Source organism: Gouania willdenowi, chromosome 6 (genome assembly GCF_900634775.1).
Source record: "Gouania willdenowi chromosome 6, fGouWil2.1, whole genome shotgun sequence".
Taxonomy (NCBI): Eukaryota; Metazoa; Chordata; class Actinopteri; order Blenniiformes; family Gobiesocidae; genus Gouania; species Gouania willdenowi.
In genome coordinates, this window is record NC_041049.1 from 62,038,955 (window position 1) to 62,056,043 (window position 17,089).

General features: G+C 37.1%; 3 protein-coding genes across 5 annotated transcripts in view; 1 reads left to right on the forward strand and 2 right to left on the reverse strand.

Annotated features, from left to right (window-relative positions):
• ccdc33 (coiled-coil domain containing 33) overlaps positions 1–9,763 on the reverse strand; it is a 96,886-nt gene extending 87,123 nt beyond the window's left edge. For 2 of the 3 annotated variants that reach the window (XM_028450934.1, XM_028450930.1), the window contains exons 1-2: positions 9,636–9,763; positions 3,998–4,122 (exon numbers count right to left, since the gene is read on the reverse strand). The gene's annotated coding sequence lies outside the window, so the exon portion shown is untranslated. Of the gene's footprint in view, positions 1–3,997; positions 4,123–5,308; positions 5,388–5,539; positions 5,660–9,635 lie in introns of those variants that run through there. The other variant, XM_028450932.1, reaches the window with a different exon arrangement.
• stra6 (signaling receptor and transporter of retinol STRA6) overlaps positions 1–10,511 on the forward strand; it is a 25,724-nt gene extending 15,213 nt beyond the window's left edge. The window contains 11 exon segments of the mRNA XM_028450935.1: positions 1,410–1,477; positions 1,900–1,979; positions 2,056–2,117; positions 2,203–2,365; positions 3,354–3,429; positions 3,794–3,927; positions 4,052–4,169; positions 5,331–5,432; positions 5,515–5,678; positions 6,858–6,995; positions 9,658–10,511. Of these exon segments, the coding sequence (XP_028306736.1) occupies positions 1,410–1,477; positions 1,900–1,979; positions 2,056–2,117; positions 2,203–2,365; positions 3,354–3,429; positions 3,794–3,927; positions 4,052–4,169; positions 5,331–5,432; positions 5,515–5,678; positions 6,858–6,995; positions 9,658–9,896 (1,344 nt within the window). The 3' untranslated portion in view covers positions 9,897–10,511.
• Positions 10,512–10,982: 471 nt separating this feature from the next.
• On the reverse strand, positions 10,983–15,853 carry islr2 (immunoglobulin superfamily containing leucine-rich repeat 2). Its single transcript, XM_028451564.1, has 2 exons — positions 15,530–15,853; positions 10,983–14,079 (listed from the first exon to the last, which is right to left on the reverse strand). The coding sequence occupies exon 2, from the start codon at positions 14,068–14,070 to the stop codon at positions 11,908–11,910; it is 2,163 nt and encodes a 720-aa protein (XP_028307365.1). The 5' UTR covers positions 14,071–14,079; positions 15,530–15,853; the 3' UTR covers positions 10,983–11,907.
• Positions 15,854–17,089: the final 1,236 nt, after the last annotated feature.

The following is a 17,089-nucleotide window of genomic DNA, read 5'->3' on the forward strand; positions in this document are numbered from 1 at the left end:
CATGGGGCTTACAATGCTGCTGAAGTCCCAACGGAGTGAGAGTGTGGAGTCTATTGACGCGCACGCACACACACACGCACACACGCAGCTTAATCATTTCTAAGGAGATTTTGTCATAATTGGTTTACGTAGTGTTCTTGATCAGATTATGAAAAGGTTCCCTTGTTTTTTTTGTGTTCTGTGAGGTGTAATCTGAGCAGGAGTGTGACAAAACTGTGAGAGGCCATTTCTTAGATACACACACACACCCACACACACACACACCATTCCACTCCCCTACCTGCATCATAATGCGTAGTAATGTCACAGGTTTGATTTATTATTTCCACTATTTTACTGTCAATCAGCCTTATCGACCTGTAGAGACATTATCTCCAGACCTTTTAGGGCACATGTGTCAAACTCAAGGTTCAGGGGCTAAATGCGGCCCTTTAGAGCATTCAATTTGGTCTACAAGAGAAGAATAATAAATGAAAAAAGAAAACATGAACCATGGTGTAAATTGCCAAATAATGAAGTTATAGATATCTCAGTCCCTCCAAATACATACATTCAATGAAACTCCGCAGTATTTGCAGGGACTCACAGTCCTCTTGCATTATTTATTTCACATAATGACAGTCTTTTTAAACTCTGTTGCAAGAACCAATTTTTTTCCAAAATCCCCTTAAATTTCCAAATGAAAAACTGGAAATTGTAATTGAAATTGCTTATTTTCCTGCCTATAATCTGCTGCTGTTTTTACCATTAACCATTATATCATATTTGGCCCCTAATGTAAAGTGAGGTTGACACCTTTCTCTTATGGTGTGCTGTGGTATCTGGCACTACCAGACATTCTAAACATGATAAGGTTTGTCCACCTCATCCACCAGATGCTTGATCAGACTAAGAAATGTGGGGTCAGTAGCTACTGAAACCTGACCTAAATTAGGTTTTCTTTGCATTGAGTGCCTGTAAATCCAGTTTGATCAAAGCGTGGGCAGCACTTGTGTAACAGTCAGGTTCCACATTTGGCATTTTATGCAGACATGGGTCAACCTTGTGACCATCATGTCCTATTACTTTATGGTGCTTTCATGCCCATTCTTCAATTCAATTCATTTCAACTTTATTTATATAGCACAAATTACAACAAAGTCATCTCTAAGCACTATCAAAATATAAAATTCATAATAAGAAGGAAGAGGCTGTCATCCCCCACAATTTTTGAGTAAGCCTTGAACAAGTCTAAACATTAGCCAAGTACACAACCCCTGATAGATGAAGCATAGATGAATAAAAAGTAGAATTTAATAACAGGTAAAACAATAAGCGACTCTAAACGTTTCCATAAAACCCTGTATATTATCAATACTTCTAAAACTGTATCTACAGGTACCGTTTAATCATGTTTTTTTTTATTTCAGGATCTCAGCAGCAGCTACTATAGTGACTATGTGAAGAAATTAATTAAAAAAAGACCCGCCAAATCCAGGTATGTCCAGTATATATATATATATATATATATATATATATATATATATATATATATATATATATATATTTATTCATGTATATATTTTTATTTAAATAATAAAACATCTAAACTGTAGAACATACAGAAATGTATTTATCAATGTATTCATCGACGATTGGATTTAGTTAATCTTGTTTATACTTTTAAATGCACTTTTATTTAATAATGATTTAGAATTCTTTTTCATTCCTATTCTGTATATTTAAGCTGTGTTTAGTTTAGTTAGATTTTTCCTCAGTCTCTTTTTTTTTCTTATTGTATTCAATGTAATGTGAATATGGAATATGAGATGCTGACTCTTGTCTTATCACGTATCTTGTCCTGAATGTTTCCAAATGTCATTGAGGGGTTGATGTGTGTAATATTTACCTTTCACTCAGCACATCAGGCACAGACAAGCCCAAACTTCCCCATAGAATTATTGATGCTGTGAAGTCCTACATCTACACACCAGAGGACGGTAAATATATTGATTATGTTATGCTTTCTGTTCGTTAACGAGTGTATTATTCACATATCATATGTTTTCCAAGCAGCTTTTCGTTTTCCACTGAAGTTGGCTGTATCTGCTGTCGTGTCGATTATTACTTTGTATCAGGTAAGAATAAAAAATGTAAAACTTTTCTGTTTTTCTTCAGGTTTTTCTGGTATTAATTGTCAATTTTGTTGTTTTTTTTCCTCAGGTGGGTCTAGTACTGATCACAGCAGTCGTGCCCACTCTCCAAATCGCCCGTATGGGAGTCGATGAAGACGTTGCAAACCTTTTGGCCGGCTTCAAGATCATTCTCTCTCCAGACAAAAAGGAAGTGGTGCGACTTGTGGTTTATTACATGTGGTGCGTAGAAGGTGGGTGATGGCGTTTGTTTTTCACACTCCCATCAGCATATTCACACAACCACCTCGTTCATGCTCAGTGCACATATGTCTTATTGTTGCCAGTTATATTATTGTGAGACATGTTTCACAGTGAATAGGTTGAATGTGGTGGAAAGACCTTTTTTTCCACCTCCTACAGCAGACGTAGGCAACTGGTGGCGCGGGGGCCACATGCGGCCCTTGCTCTAATGTGGAAAATTAACAAATAAAGAGTCAGTCTTGGTCCCACCCCAGGAAATGATAAAAACTATAGAAACAAATCTATTCTGGAGCCACTTAATCCGTGTTTTTTAACTTTGGGGTCGGGACCCCATGTGTGGTTGTCTGAAATTTCTGAAAAATTCTAATTGATTTTTTGAATTATTATTCTTTTTTTTCAAATTAAAACAACACACAATCTTGAATGGGGTCAGGATCCAAAAAAGGTTGAGAACCACTGCACTAAATACTGTTTCATTCCACTTATTTACTTATCTCTATAGGTGTTTTTAAATAGTTTTCTAGGGGGTAGATGAGCCAAAAAAAAGTTTGAGAACCACTGCACTAGACAACATAAATACACAAAATGACTCCAATAACAAAAAGTGACAACAGAAACACAGAAAACGAATACACAAAAAAATGGCTCCAAAATCATTAAATGACAACAAAAAAACACAAATTGCCTCATAATATTGAAAAAAAAAAAAAAAAAAAGGGGGAGAAATTAAGCTAAATGACATGAAAACACACAAAGCGACAGTAAAAACACTTAAGACAACAACAGAAAGCACAAAATGAGAGAAAAATACACAAAACAACCAAAAACACACAAATGACACCACAAACCTCGTTGTTCTTGCCTATATTAATGCTCTGATTAGTCATTATTCTAAATGCTGACATGATTGTTGATAATGTGACAATCACATTTTTGTGGCCCCCGCTGTGATAAAAGTTGCCCACCTCTGTCCCACAGTGTGCTACATCTCAGCCATGACCCTGTCTGCGTTGGTCAACCTGGCTATGCTGATGCGCTCTATGGTTCTCCATCGGTAAGCCTTAACTGTCAGTTATGATGTGTTATTTTTCATTTCCTCTCACCAAACAAAGCAATTATCCTGAAGCTGCTTTGTATTTTATTGTCTGCATTATGTTGACATGGCTATTACTACAGCATAATGGAGCACTAATCCATTTGTTTCAAATTGAAAACAGCCTGTTTTATAATGAGAAATGCAACTCTGCTCCAATATCGTCTTTTTAGCGTTATTAAAACGAGTACAGAGCTGCATTTGGATGGTATTTTTCTGTGTCACTAAATTGCCTCTTCAATTGACAATGTAATCGTTACATTTAGCGATGAACTTTTGTTTTGTGCGGAGCTGCAATGTCCTCATTGTGTCGTGTCCTCCGCAGCTCAAACCTGAAGGGACTATACAGAGGAGATATTTATAACGTCTATAACTGCCAGAGAAGCATCAGAGCATCACGGCCTGCTCTGGTCTGCTGGATGGGATACACCAGCTTCACTGCAGCTCATGTCTTCATCGGTACAAGAACCACACATTTCATATCCTGGATGTACATTTTTATCACTTCATAGATACAGCTAAGCCTTACGTTTGGTGTCCTAATGTTTGGAGAATGCTGAAGCTCTGGTTTCTCTTCTTTCAGCCATGTTCGTCCAGACCTTGATCTTCTTCCTTAGCCTCCTGATCGCTGTGTTCCTCGTGATCATACCAGTCCTGCACGCACAAAACCTGATTCTCTTCCAGATTCTATTGAGCATGTGGTGAGCATTTAGACTTTTTGCTGTTTGAATTCCTGTAGTGTTGAATCTTCACCAAAGCTGTATACTTTATCCATAGGTGTAAAGATTTACTAGTTACTTTCAGGCCCCACTTTTATTAGTAAAATGACTTTTTATTGAGCATCAGTTAATGTCCCCACTGTGAGATGAATTAAGTATCTATCTATCTATCTATCTATCTATCTATCTATCTATCTATCTATCTATCTATCTATCTATCTATCTATCTATCTATCTATCTATCTATCTATCTGACTATCTACTCTATCTATCTATCTATCTATCTATCTATCTATCTATCTATCTATCTATCTATCTATCTATCTATCTATCTATCTATCTATCTATCTATCTATCTGACTATCTACTCTATCTATCTATCTATCTATCTATCTATCTATCTATCTATCTATCTATGGCATTAAATGTGTGTTCCTTGTCATTGTCTGTCTTTGTGTTTTCCTTGTGACGGCCTACATCAGAGGTCTCCTACCTTACAGGAAACCATTGTTTTAGGAAGGTAACGACAGCGTTGGGGTCATTTATAATTGTATTTGCCTAATTGATCATTAATTACAATAATTGCATAATTGTAATTGAAAAAAATCTGTTGATGACTTTGTGATTGTAATTGGCAAAAACTGTCAATTATAATTTTATAATTAAACTCAAAACTGGGAAACCATGTTGTAGTTCAATGGCTCACACATACGTAGTTAATGATTAAATGAGAAACAAATTGGATGGTAGATTGATTTTAAACATGGGTCAAAACCAACCAATTATCATAAGAGATGCTAACAGAAAGCTAACACAAGAGGAAAAATACATTTCATGGGGTTATTTAGACTCAGTATTTTGGATTAATTGTAATTGAACTTTAGTAATTTAGAACTTAATTGACTTTCAGGGGATGAAAATTTGTCTGAATTTGATCATAACTGGGAAAAATGTTGGTCACTACAATCGTGATTGAATTGTAATTGAACATGTTTAATTGAAAGCATAATTGTAATTTAAAAATGTAATTGACCTCAACCCTGGGTTAGGATAAGCTCCAGTACCTTTCTGAGTTCTGGCTTCAGGTATTTTTAATAGAAAACTGATGTTTTTTTTCTTACTGTGACGTTGATGTTTCTTCAGGCCCTTCTGGCTAATGATCATCCTGGTCGTCCTCATCCAACACATCACTGCCAGGTTCTGCTTCATCAAAAAAACAGCCGGCACGCAAGACTTAGACAAACGGTAACTATACAAGTGTATAGTTGTGGGTTTTTACTTGTGTTTTGATGATTTGTTTTACAATAATGTTGAACTGGTCTTTCAGAGGAAGCCTGTTCCTGCTGACATACCTGCTGTTTCCAGTCAACGTTCTGATCGGAGTGCTGCTGGCATTCTGGCGTTTGATTATCACAGCCTTGTTCAACATTGTCCACATGGGACGCATGGATATCAGTCTTCTTAACCGCAATGTGGAAGCTTTTGATCCAGGTGAGTGTGTGCATGGTGATGATTGACACAACAGAACAGAACCACAGCCCAGGAGAACGGGAAATAAATCAGATCAAAGTCAGTCGTACTGAAACAGTTTGTACTTTGTTGTTGAGAAAAGACGAGGAGGATCCTATAGTTCTATTGTGAGCAAAGGAAGATCAGTTTATTTTGGCAATATGACAGTGTCAAACAAGCAATGTATTGCTCATACGATTCCTAATGTTCCAAATATTCGGAGGTTTTTATAGCTTAACGCAGACATTGACAACTGGTGGTCTAATTTTGTGCAGCCCCTAAAACAAATCCCCATAAATTGTATTTGAAGAAGTTGGAAGGAATATAAAGCCCAACATAATACACAAAATAACTCCCAACACACTCGAAAGCTCACAACACGTAAGCATTCCGGTAAAAATCAACAAAGAAGAGTGACGATAACGGAGGTACATAAAAAATTCCACAAAGAAAAGTGACGTTGGTACATTAAAAAATTCCACGAAGAAGAGTGACGTTATTGTTGGTACATAAAAAAATCCACGAAGAAGAGTGACGTTATTGTTGGTACATTTAAAAAATCCACGAAGAAGAGTGACGTTAACGTTGGTACATAAAAAAATCCACGAAGAAGAGTGACAATAATGTTGGTATATAGAAAAATCCACGAAGAAGAGTGACGTTATTGTTGGTACATAAAAAAATCCACTAGGAGATTGACATCAACCACCATTGGTGTCAGTGCCCGATCCTTTCCGTCACTCTTCTTCGGGAATTTTTACCAGACTGCTTTTGTTTTGTGTTGCGATGTGGCGTTCGTCATTCTGTGTTTAGTTGTGAGCTCTCAGGGCATTTTTTTCTGTGTTATGAGCTTTTACGGCCACCGTACTTATTAGTGGAAAATTTTACACCCGTCCATTTCACCTATGATATCCGTATTCTGTGCAGTGCATAGACTCTAATTGCGCACCAATCTCTGAGATGGCAGCAGATGTAAAACAGTTGTCAGAAAAAGCAGGTGGTTTGGAAAAAATGGAGGAGAGGAGGTGTGATTGTACGGCCATTAAGTGTGATTGCCTCACAGCCATCATGGGGGGGTGGTTAGGCCTGTGTGTTCATTGCTTTTGCTCAGCCTGAGTGATCACCCCCCCCTCCTTCTTCTCTGTGTCTGTCCGCCTGCAGCCTACCGGTGCTACGCTCATTATCTGAAGATTGAGGTGAGCCAATCTCACCCTGTGATGAAGGCCTTCTGTGGGATACTTCTACAGTCAATGGGTCCAGAGGGCAAAGCTGCACAGAGGACGCGGGACGCAGAAGAGGGTTTGTACCACAAGCTCATCTTATGTCATGGAGGAAACATTTACACAGAGGTTTTCAGTCAATTGCTTTTTAAAATACACTTTGTTATCATTTTAATGGGCAACTGGGGATCAAAATATTTAGAATTATTAGATTTTTTTATTTAATAACATGAACATTTATTTCTGAAAAAGATTTACCTCCAGCCAGGGTTGGGTTCAATTATGATTGTAATTGCGTAATTGATAATTAATTACAATAATGACGTAATTATAGTTGTAACTGTCGTAATTGCAATTAAATTGTAAATGAGTTTAGATCATTTACTTTGTAATTGTAATTGCCATAAAAATTCTATAACAATCGTCAATTCTAATGTAACGCAAAACTGGGGGAACCATGTTGCAGTTCTATATGTACAGTTCTACACTTATGTAATGAACAATTATTAAAATATGTTTTATATCAAGCTTTCCCACATTTTAACATTTAAAAAACATTGAAATTGACACAAAAAAGGCTCCGATTTCCACACCATAAACATTAAAACCTATATTGTCATTGATTAGGAAGCCTAACAATGTAACCAATAGATAGAAAAGAAATTAGATGATAGATATTTGTTTTTAGTGCATTTTACAGCTGATTTAGGACCCGTTATCATTAGAGATGCTAACAGAAAGCTAACAAAAGAGGATGGTTAATTTTTATTAGGTGATTTATTTCAAGTTCAGTAATAATTGAGAACGTAATAGTACCGGTAATTGACTGAAAATAATTGTAACTTAATTGTAATATGAAAGAATGCTGGTCACTGTAATCGTAATTGAATTGTAATTGAACATTTGTAGTTGAAAATGAAATTGTAACTGAAAAATGTAATTGACCCCAACCTGTTTTATATCATCTGATGTTAACTGGAGGTTCTGTTATTCTAAATGTAAAAACAATAGTCCAATATTAACGTATTAGACGTCATTCAGTCTGTTGATGACTTTCAGTCATTTTCCATCACTATTGTCACATAATTTGAGCATCACCAGGGTGCTACTATAGTCAAACACAGTCATACATGCACAGTGATGTCTTTAGAAATGAAAGTGATGGTTTGAAATTCATATCAGGTCACCATCCATAACACATAATCATACCACAGCCCTGTCTCACACGCACCGAAATGAAAGGTTCACAGTTTAACTCATTTGTTATTCTGAGAGCAAAGTGACTCTGGCTGTGGAATAATTTACAGTCCTGCTGCTGGATTTAATCACACCCGTCATAAATGAATCAGTTGTCCTCATGGCCTTCATACACTGTCACTATAAGACAATATACCACCCACTTCATACTGGTTTTTATGATGCAGGATAACCCAGTATTTTATTATTATTTTATTACATTAAATCACTGAGAGAAACAGCTGGAAGCTTGGTGATCAATATCTGATATCTGAGGTGAGTGAGGGTTACAGCCACATGTGGGTGTGCGACAGGGTTGGGGTCAATTACATTTTTCTGTTTCAATTACGTTTTCAATTACCCATGTTCAATTACAATTAGATTACAATTATTTTTCATCCTCAGATTTACAATTACAATTACGTTCTCAATTACTGAACCTGATATTAGGGATGTCCCGATAACACTTTTTCACAGCCGATCTGATACCGATATTGCAGCCTTACGTATCGGCCGATACTGATATTGATCTGATACAATATCAGCATGAATCATACATGCTTTTATTACTTATTCTGTTGTGTGGAATCTTAGAAAAGGCTTGATCAAGTGATGTCACTGAAACAACAGTTTCAGAACAATAGTCAGCGACAGTAGGTTACTTTGTTGGAGTGTGAACCACAGTCATCTATGGATAGAAGTGCTGGAACATTTTTTGGGAGAGCTTATATCGGTGATTTTAGATGCTGTCCGATAAAATCCGATATTTGTTTTCTGGCTGATATTGGACTGATATCCGATATCAATATCGGATCGGGACACATCTACCTGCAATAAACAACCTAATAAAAGTTAACTTTCCTCTTGTGTTAGCCTTTTGTTAGCATCTCTAATGATAACAGGTCCTAAATCAGCTGTAAAATACACTAAAAACAAATATCTATCATGTAATTTATTCCCTATCTGTTGGTTACCTTGTTAGGCTTCCTAATCAATGACAATATTAATATTTTTGGCTTGGGCCTTTTTTGTGTCAGTATACTCCTCGATTTAAATGTGTTTAATTACAATTACAATTATTATGACATATCTGTAATTAATTATTCGTGATTACAATTATAATTGACCCCATTGCGATGATTTTAGAAATCCAGCAGGACTTATATTGATGAAGATGTGTCTGGTGGATGCTGACTACAAGGCAATAAATTATCAGTAATAATCTGTTATATTAGTGAGATTACATCTCCAGCAGCTGATTACGCAGATGGGCTATACAGTAATTGCTTGTTGCATATTCATGCAGCCCAGGGGACTCCAGCACTCAGTGTATTAATAATGATCTTTATATTCCCCAACATGCTTGTGGATTAAAATATGATTGCCTTCTATTATTATTACTCTTCCTGTAGGTGGTCTACAAATGAGTCTATTCTGTGTTCTGAAAGATTAAAAGATGATCCTGTGTGTATGAATGACAAACCGTGATGTGTGGTTCTTCTCAGGCATCCAGCTGGTCCAGCAGGAAAAGAAGCAGCACAAAGTGTCCAGTGCCAAGATGGCCCGCGGGCGTTGGCAGCTCCTCTACACCCTAGTCAACAACCCCTCCCTGGTGGGCACGAGGAAGCACCACCAGCATCAGACGGCCCAGAGCTTTGTGAACGGTAGCTTCAGCCGCAGCACCAAGCAGGGCAGTAAAAAGGAGGCCCCACCTAAGGAGGACCAAGCCCCTGCCAGCAACTGAGCAACAACCACCTCTGTTATACCCTCTGGCTGCAGAATCCCAGTTTGGACCCACATTTATTATGTGTCCCAGTGCCTTGTGTAGAGATGTTTGCTGAGCTTTCCCTGTTTGTCTGGAACAAATGAGTCCCTTTGTTCTCCTGTCAGACAAAGAATGTGTTTGTGGCACTGATTATCCATTCAAACACTGACATTACAAACATTATTCTACTTATTTTGAAATGAAACCCATTTGCACTCAAATCCAACCTCTGTGGTAATCACATGTCTCAGAATGCAGTGCAGACAATGGAAATATATAATTACAATAAGTAAGGAGGATCTGTATTTCAATGAGGCGCTATTTAAATGTAAAATAATGGAAAAAAGATTGGAAAAAAAAAATATATATATATATACAAAAGTAATGGAAGGCATTCTCCTTCCTTATTGTACACAATGTGTGTAATCAGCCTAAATTAAAGGTATCCGTTATATCCTGTAAGTGAAAACCACAAGCTGCTACCAGCATTTACAAACCTTTTGTTGTCTTTTTTTCTTCATCATTTCCTCTGTTTGTCAGTAAAAAAAAATGTAAAAACTCGTTTTTTTTCTTGATTAAAAATATAAAAACTGACCAAATTCTTCTCTTTTGTTAGTTTTCTCTTATTAAACGTCAAAAAATGCAATTCACACATTGTGTGTGTGTGTGTGTGTGTGTGTGTGTGTGTGTGTGTGTGTGTGTGTGTGTGTGTGTGTGTGTGTGTGTGTGTGTGTGTGTGTAAAATACACACATAAATGGAAAGGAAAAAGCAAAGTAAATTATTATTATTATTGTTATTATTATTTATTTATTTGACGCAAAAACAAATTTGACACGAATTTCGATGACAAAAGACAACTGAAATTTTTTTTGATATTTTTTTTTTTATTTCCACTTACATAAAATTATATAAAAAAATTTCAAAAGGTCACGGGGGTTTATTTTTTTTATACATTGTTCACACAAAAAAATATCACAAAATGCATCAAATTACATGAAGACGGAGGAACGCGCTCACTGCGCCTTTTGGAGACAACCTCACCGTCTTTAATATATATATATATATATATAAAAGACAAACACACACATGGCTTTGCATTACATAATATAGACAGTTACATCTAATGTCCTATTCAGACTATACTAGTAAAAACCACACAAGGAAATACGTGTGACATGCCATGACAGGTTCATTGTAAAAAGCGCACAGGCTACAGCAAGCACCCGTAGATGAAAAGAGGATAAGGTCGTAAATTTTAAAGACTTTACACGACGAGAAATAACGACTCATTGGCAAAAAAAAAAATAAGAAAACAAAACAATATAGAGCTGGAAAAAGGAGCGCATTTTCCTCCTTATGAGCGCAGCGCAGGTCGCTGTGCAGATTTAAATATAAATATTAAATACACATCCCAATTATGCATGTAAGATTAAAAACAGGTCGTTTCCGTACCAATGAAATGTTTTACTAGTAAACATGTTAATAGTAAAGCAGTGCCAACACCTGAGAAGATGTATTTGTGGTCCTATAATAATAATAATACTCCGCAGCTCTGCAGGACGCACTCAGCACGTAAGAAAAATTGGTCCCATTATGTGTGAAATGGCTTTAAAAATAAAAATGAAATAAAATAAAAAGGTAATTATGGCACTGTAGTTTATTTCTGTGCTCGTTTTATTCACAAATATTTCTTACATCAAAATGTTTGCCTTTATTTTCGCGCCTCCAGTTCTAATGCGCGCCTGACGCATCTGTTCACTTTAATAAGAAATCCGACGCTTTCCTGTCTTTTTAAAGATCTAACTTAACCTAAACCTTACAGTAAGACAAGGACTGCTAAGTGAATCCTAGAATCTATAAGTGCTTCCTGTGTTCAAATAATAAAGATGCACCTGTGTTTGAACGCTCACAATGAGAGAGGGTTACCTTCATGAATGTAGGACACTTTAACACAAAAGCTGTGTAACATCACACAGCGGATGTTGTTGCTCAGCGGCTGGGTTGCTTGTAGTTGCCGTTGATCTCCTCGGAGATGTTGACGGCCTCTGCACCCAGTGGCAACCTGTCGCTGTACTCTGATCCCACCTCGAACTCCTCCGGGTTGGTTTTGGATGAGGATCCAGGGATGGAGTCCGTCACTACGCTGCCCTCGGCCTCCCCCTCCTCCTCTTCTCCATCCCCATCCCTCTCCTCTGCATCAGCCTCTTCCTCCCCCTCGCCCAGCTCACTGGGGTTAAAGGTTTTCTCAGACTCCACCAAAGACGCTCGACGATCAAATTCTTTCATCTGCTTCTCCATCTGATCTGGATTCTGGGACTTCATGATCAGCTTGTAGGTTTTTCCTTGGTACTTGTATAACAAATGGCAGCAGGTGGCTCCAAACAAAGGGACGGTGGCCAGGCCCAATAGGAAAATGCTTACAACCACTATGATGAGCAGTGACGGGATCTTCTTGCGAGTGGTGAAGACTACTTGGACCTGGCAGTCCTGCCCCCCATAGGTGAGGCACAGCGTGTAATTGGTGCCTGGCTTCAAACCGTGGAAGTGATATGCATTTTTCCCCTCTTCTATCTTTGACCACTCAACCATTGAATGTCCATTTTTAGTTTCCACACAGAGGTAGAGAATATCTAAGGAGGTCTTGCTGGACAATTGGTACAAACCAACAGGTTCTTTGTTGACCGTTTCCTGGTCTTCACTCTGACTCTGGTGGAGGTTGGATTTGCTGCTGCTGCTGCTGACGGCCCCCTGCAGAGGGTTCAGCTGCACTTTGGCCTCCGTCTCTGACACTTCTAATGCAAGAACCCCAAAATCAAACGTGTACTGCTTCAGGTCATCCAAGCTCATGTTGAAGGCGTGGTTGGAGATGTACTCGGTGCCGTCCTTCACGCCGCACTTACTTGCAAAGCTGGGGTCTTTGGAAACATCATCGATCTGTTTGGTGTCAATAACTTTGTCCTTTGAGCCTTCAGAAACATCTTTGATCTTCTCACCAGGTTTCCCCCAAGTGATCACATTGTTTTTGGACATTTTGGAGTCTGTTGGCTTTTTGCTGGATGGGCGTATCTTATCCACGATTGAGTCAGTGATTGAGTTGCTGTCTTTTTTCTGGGTACCAGTTAGAACCAGTTGAACTCCTCTTTCTGCCTTACCTACATCATTCACAGCAGAGCAGCTGTAATTCCCATCCTCTTTTTTACTCATGTAGGGAATTACAAGGCTGCCATTCCTATAAACCAGGAATCTGTTGCTGGTTGTTTTATCATTAACTGGCATGTCACTGGTTTCTCCAGTGGGAGCCAAAGGGAAAAGATAGTTTTGATTTCCAGCAGTCACCTCCCAGTTGATCTGAGGCTGAGGGCTTCCTTTTGTCACGCAGTTCAAAACAACCATATCACCCTCATTAAGATCTGTGTTCTCGATGTTTGGCTCCATTGTTATGGTGACAGTAGGGGCCTCACAGTCCAGTTTAGGAATATTTGTAACCATCATACCTTTCATGTGTTCTGGGGCCTCACACAGAATTGAATTCTCTTCAGGGACTGAAATTCTAGCCGTTGCAATCCAGTCTCTGAGCCACTCTAGGCTGCAGGAGCAGGTGAAAGGGTTGTTAAAAATCTGCAGGAGAGACATGGAGGAGAGGGCGCTGAAAGTACCCTGCACGATGGTGGTGAACCTATTGTTGTTGATGCGGAGCGACTTCAGGTCTTTGAGCGTGGACAAGGCGTCCTTGGGAAGGTTCACCATCTCATTGTTATTCATTTTTAGGAGCTGCAGCGCTGTGAGGTTGTGCAAATCCTCCCATGGAAAGTCCACTATTTTGTTGTGGCTGATGTCCAGGTTACGAAGCTGAATAACAGGGGCAAAGGTGCCCGTCTCAATGGTGACGATCTCATTGTGAGCCAGCCAGAGCGAGGAGAGCTGAGTGACGTCCACAAAGCTTTTTCTTTTTAACAGTTTGATCTTATTGGCAGAAAGGTTGACGGTCGTGACATTGGAAGGGAGACGAAGAGGTACCTCCAGCAGGGTTTTGTAAGCACAATCGGCGTAATGATGGAGTAGTTTGTCCTGGCAGCTGCAGATGGCAGGGCAGCACTGCACAGTGGACAACACAGTCCACAGGGCAACAAGCTGCAGCAGCTTCACAGCCATTTTCTGCACCTGGAAAGAAGCAAATCTTTATTAAACATCTCTTATACACAGCAAAAAAAAAGCTTTCTTGTTTGCTTGTTCTGTGTGTCTTTGGCTGCTGTAACGTGTGAATTTCCCCACTGTGGGATAAAATAAAGTATAGTCTAATCTAATCTAATCTATATTCTTACGACGCTTTCACGAATATTGTTGACATTTTTTTTATTTATTTATAATTTTATTTCATTTTCAAATAAACATCATACAAACACTTAAACTTAACATGAAAGCAGGGTCATGTGCAAGCGTCATTATGAGGGTCTCAAAACAGTCCACTAACACAGACAAAGAAAGAAAGAAATAAATGCATTGAAAAATAAAATTAAAATAAATACAATAATAATAATAATAAATAATAATAATAATAATAATAATAATAATAATAATAATACAAAAAAGAATAATGATCATAATAGCGTTGAGATGCCTTACATTGTTGACATTTTTAACATTATCAGTGCAATTATAAAAACAGAGACAGACAAATATTTGCAAAAACAATTTTAAAGACACAAAAAAAGGAAAGGCTTGACCCCATATTGGCTAACATAGTGTTTCTCAAATGGCGGTACGTGTACCTATAGGGGTACGCTAAGAGAGAGAGAGAGAAAAAGTGGAAAATGAACCCATGAAAGCATTAAAAAAATATGCGGGTTTAAATACTATATATATATATATATATATATATATATATATATATATATATATATATATATATATATATATATATATATATATATATATATATATATATATATATCATACTAATGATGATGAAAGGGATTTTGATTGGAACATGAACTGAAAATACAAAGGTCAGTCTTGGTTCTACACCAGGGGAGATATGACCAGAAATGATAAACTATAGAAACAAATCCACCCAGGATGCACTAAATACTGTTTAATTCTACTTATTTACAATTGGAATCTTTAGAATGTGTGTAATATCTCATTTATTATATCATTATGCTTTATAGTTGTAGATGTTGCAACATGTTGTAGTCGGACAAAGGGGGTACCAGGAATAAAATATAAGAAAAATATGGGGTACTTGAGCTAAAAAAAGATTGAGAACCAGTGTTCTATCACACATTCATGTTGATGCACTTCATCTCTATTTAGCCCAAAGGGTCAGACTGTAAAAGAAGCCTGTTGTGCGCATGTCTGATCCAGACTAGAGCTGTCTCTGGTTCTGAAAGTGGTTCTGCTTTTTCTAAACATTTTTTTCTTCTTCTTCTTCTTATTCTCAGAGCCTATAAATCATATTTTCAACAAGTTGAAGATGTAAAGTGCATTTTGTGTTCTTCACGCCCATTGTTGTTCAGAGTTTCCACCTTTAAATGAATAAAGATGTCCTCTCCAAATACTCACAGGTTTTTTATGAAATCTGTCATTAATAAAAACAGATGAATTATCTTACCTTTCCAATGTTTTCCTCGGTTTCTGTTCCTTATGAGTCACTGTGAGTTCAAAGTCCTTAGAAAAGAGTTGAATGTGTAGAAAAGCACGAGTCCTCATGGGTTGTAGATCCCTTCACATGGCTTTTGCAGACCAGGACAGCTTGGATGGAGGTCGGTTTGGGGCTCATTTTTTCCCGGTGAGTCGCTGTTTGCATTCGGACCTTTTTTCTCTTCAGCCAGTGTCGGGATCCGGTGCGCGCTCCCGCCGCTGCAGCGCGAGAGAGGCAGTCGTGAACGCGCAGCCTCTCCCATCTTCCTGCTCACTATTAAAGATACAGAAGCTCTGTCTGGTCCTCCACCCACAGAGAAAATGTATTATTTAAAGGAGATGTTTCATTTATTACCCTGACCCCAGTCTAATCTTTGACCCTGTTTGGTTTGGGAGGCAGCCTTTTGTTCTCAAGTAAAGGTCAAAGTTACAAAAATAAAACTAAAGATCATTTCTGCAACAATTCTCCAATGTTTTAAATAATAATAATAATAATAATAATAATAATAATAATAATAATAATAATAATAATAATAATAATAATAATAATAATAATAAAATCACATGGTATAAAAACAGGGCATTTTCAGAAATGTTAAGTCAAAAAAAAGTGGAAAAAGTGAAGATTATTGTTCTATAAATCAGCACAAACACACACACACACACACACACACACACACACACACACACACACAAAACAACAATCAAATGATTTTTTTTAATCCAATAAGCCAGGAATATGATTAATTTTTCTTAGAATAATAAAACAGCACTTGCCACAAGTTACTATTTTGTGTAAAAATGTCTGGTTTTTAGTTTAATGTTCACAAATAAAAATGTCATGCTTGTTGTGCCATGTTCTGTATTCTGTGGAGTTAAATTGGTCTTATAGGGAAGTTACTTCTTTCTTTTTCCAATACTGCCATCTTCTGGTAAATGTCTTATATGTAAAATAAAAAGGAATAAACATGTATACGAACAAGTTGGATAGGAATTTAAATAAAGAAATCACATTTATTTTCATAAATGTTAAGCAACAAGAAAAAAAGAGAAGAGGATTATTGCTCTGAGAATCAGCAAAAAAAAAATATGTATATATATATATATATATTTCCATCCAATAAGCCAAGAATATGATTAATTTCTGAGAATAATAAAACAGCACTCGCCACAAGTTGTTGTTTTGTGTAAAACTGTCTGGTTTTTAATTTAATGTTCTCAAAAAAGAACATCCTATTTGTTGGCCATGTTCTGTATTTTGTGTTCCAATACTGCCATCTTATGGGACATCTGTTATATGTGAAATAAAATGGAATAAACATGTCCACGTAGAGGAATTTAAATAAAGAAATAACATTTATTTTCATAAATGTTAAGCAAAAAAAAAAAAAAAAAAAAAAAAGGAAGAAGAAGAAAGAAAAAAGTGAAGAACAAAAATCAGCACAAAAAAAATAAATATTTTCTTTAATCCAATAAGCCAAGAATATGATTATTTCTATGAATAATAAAACAGTACTTTCCAAAAGTTGTT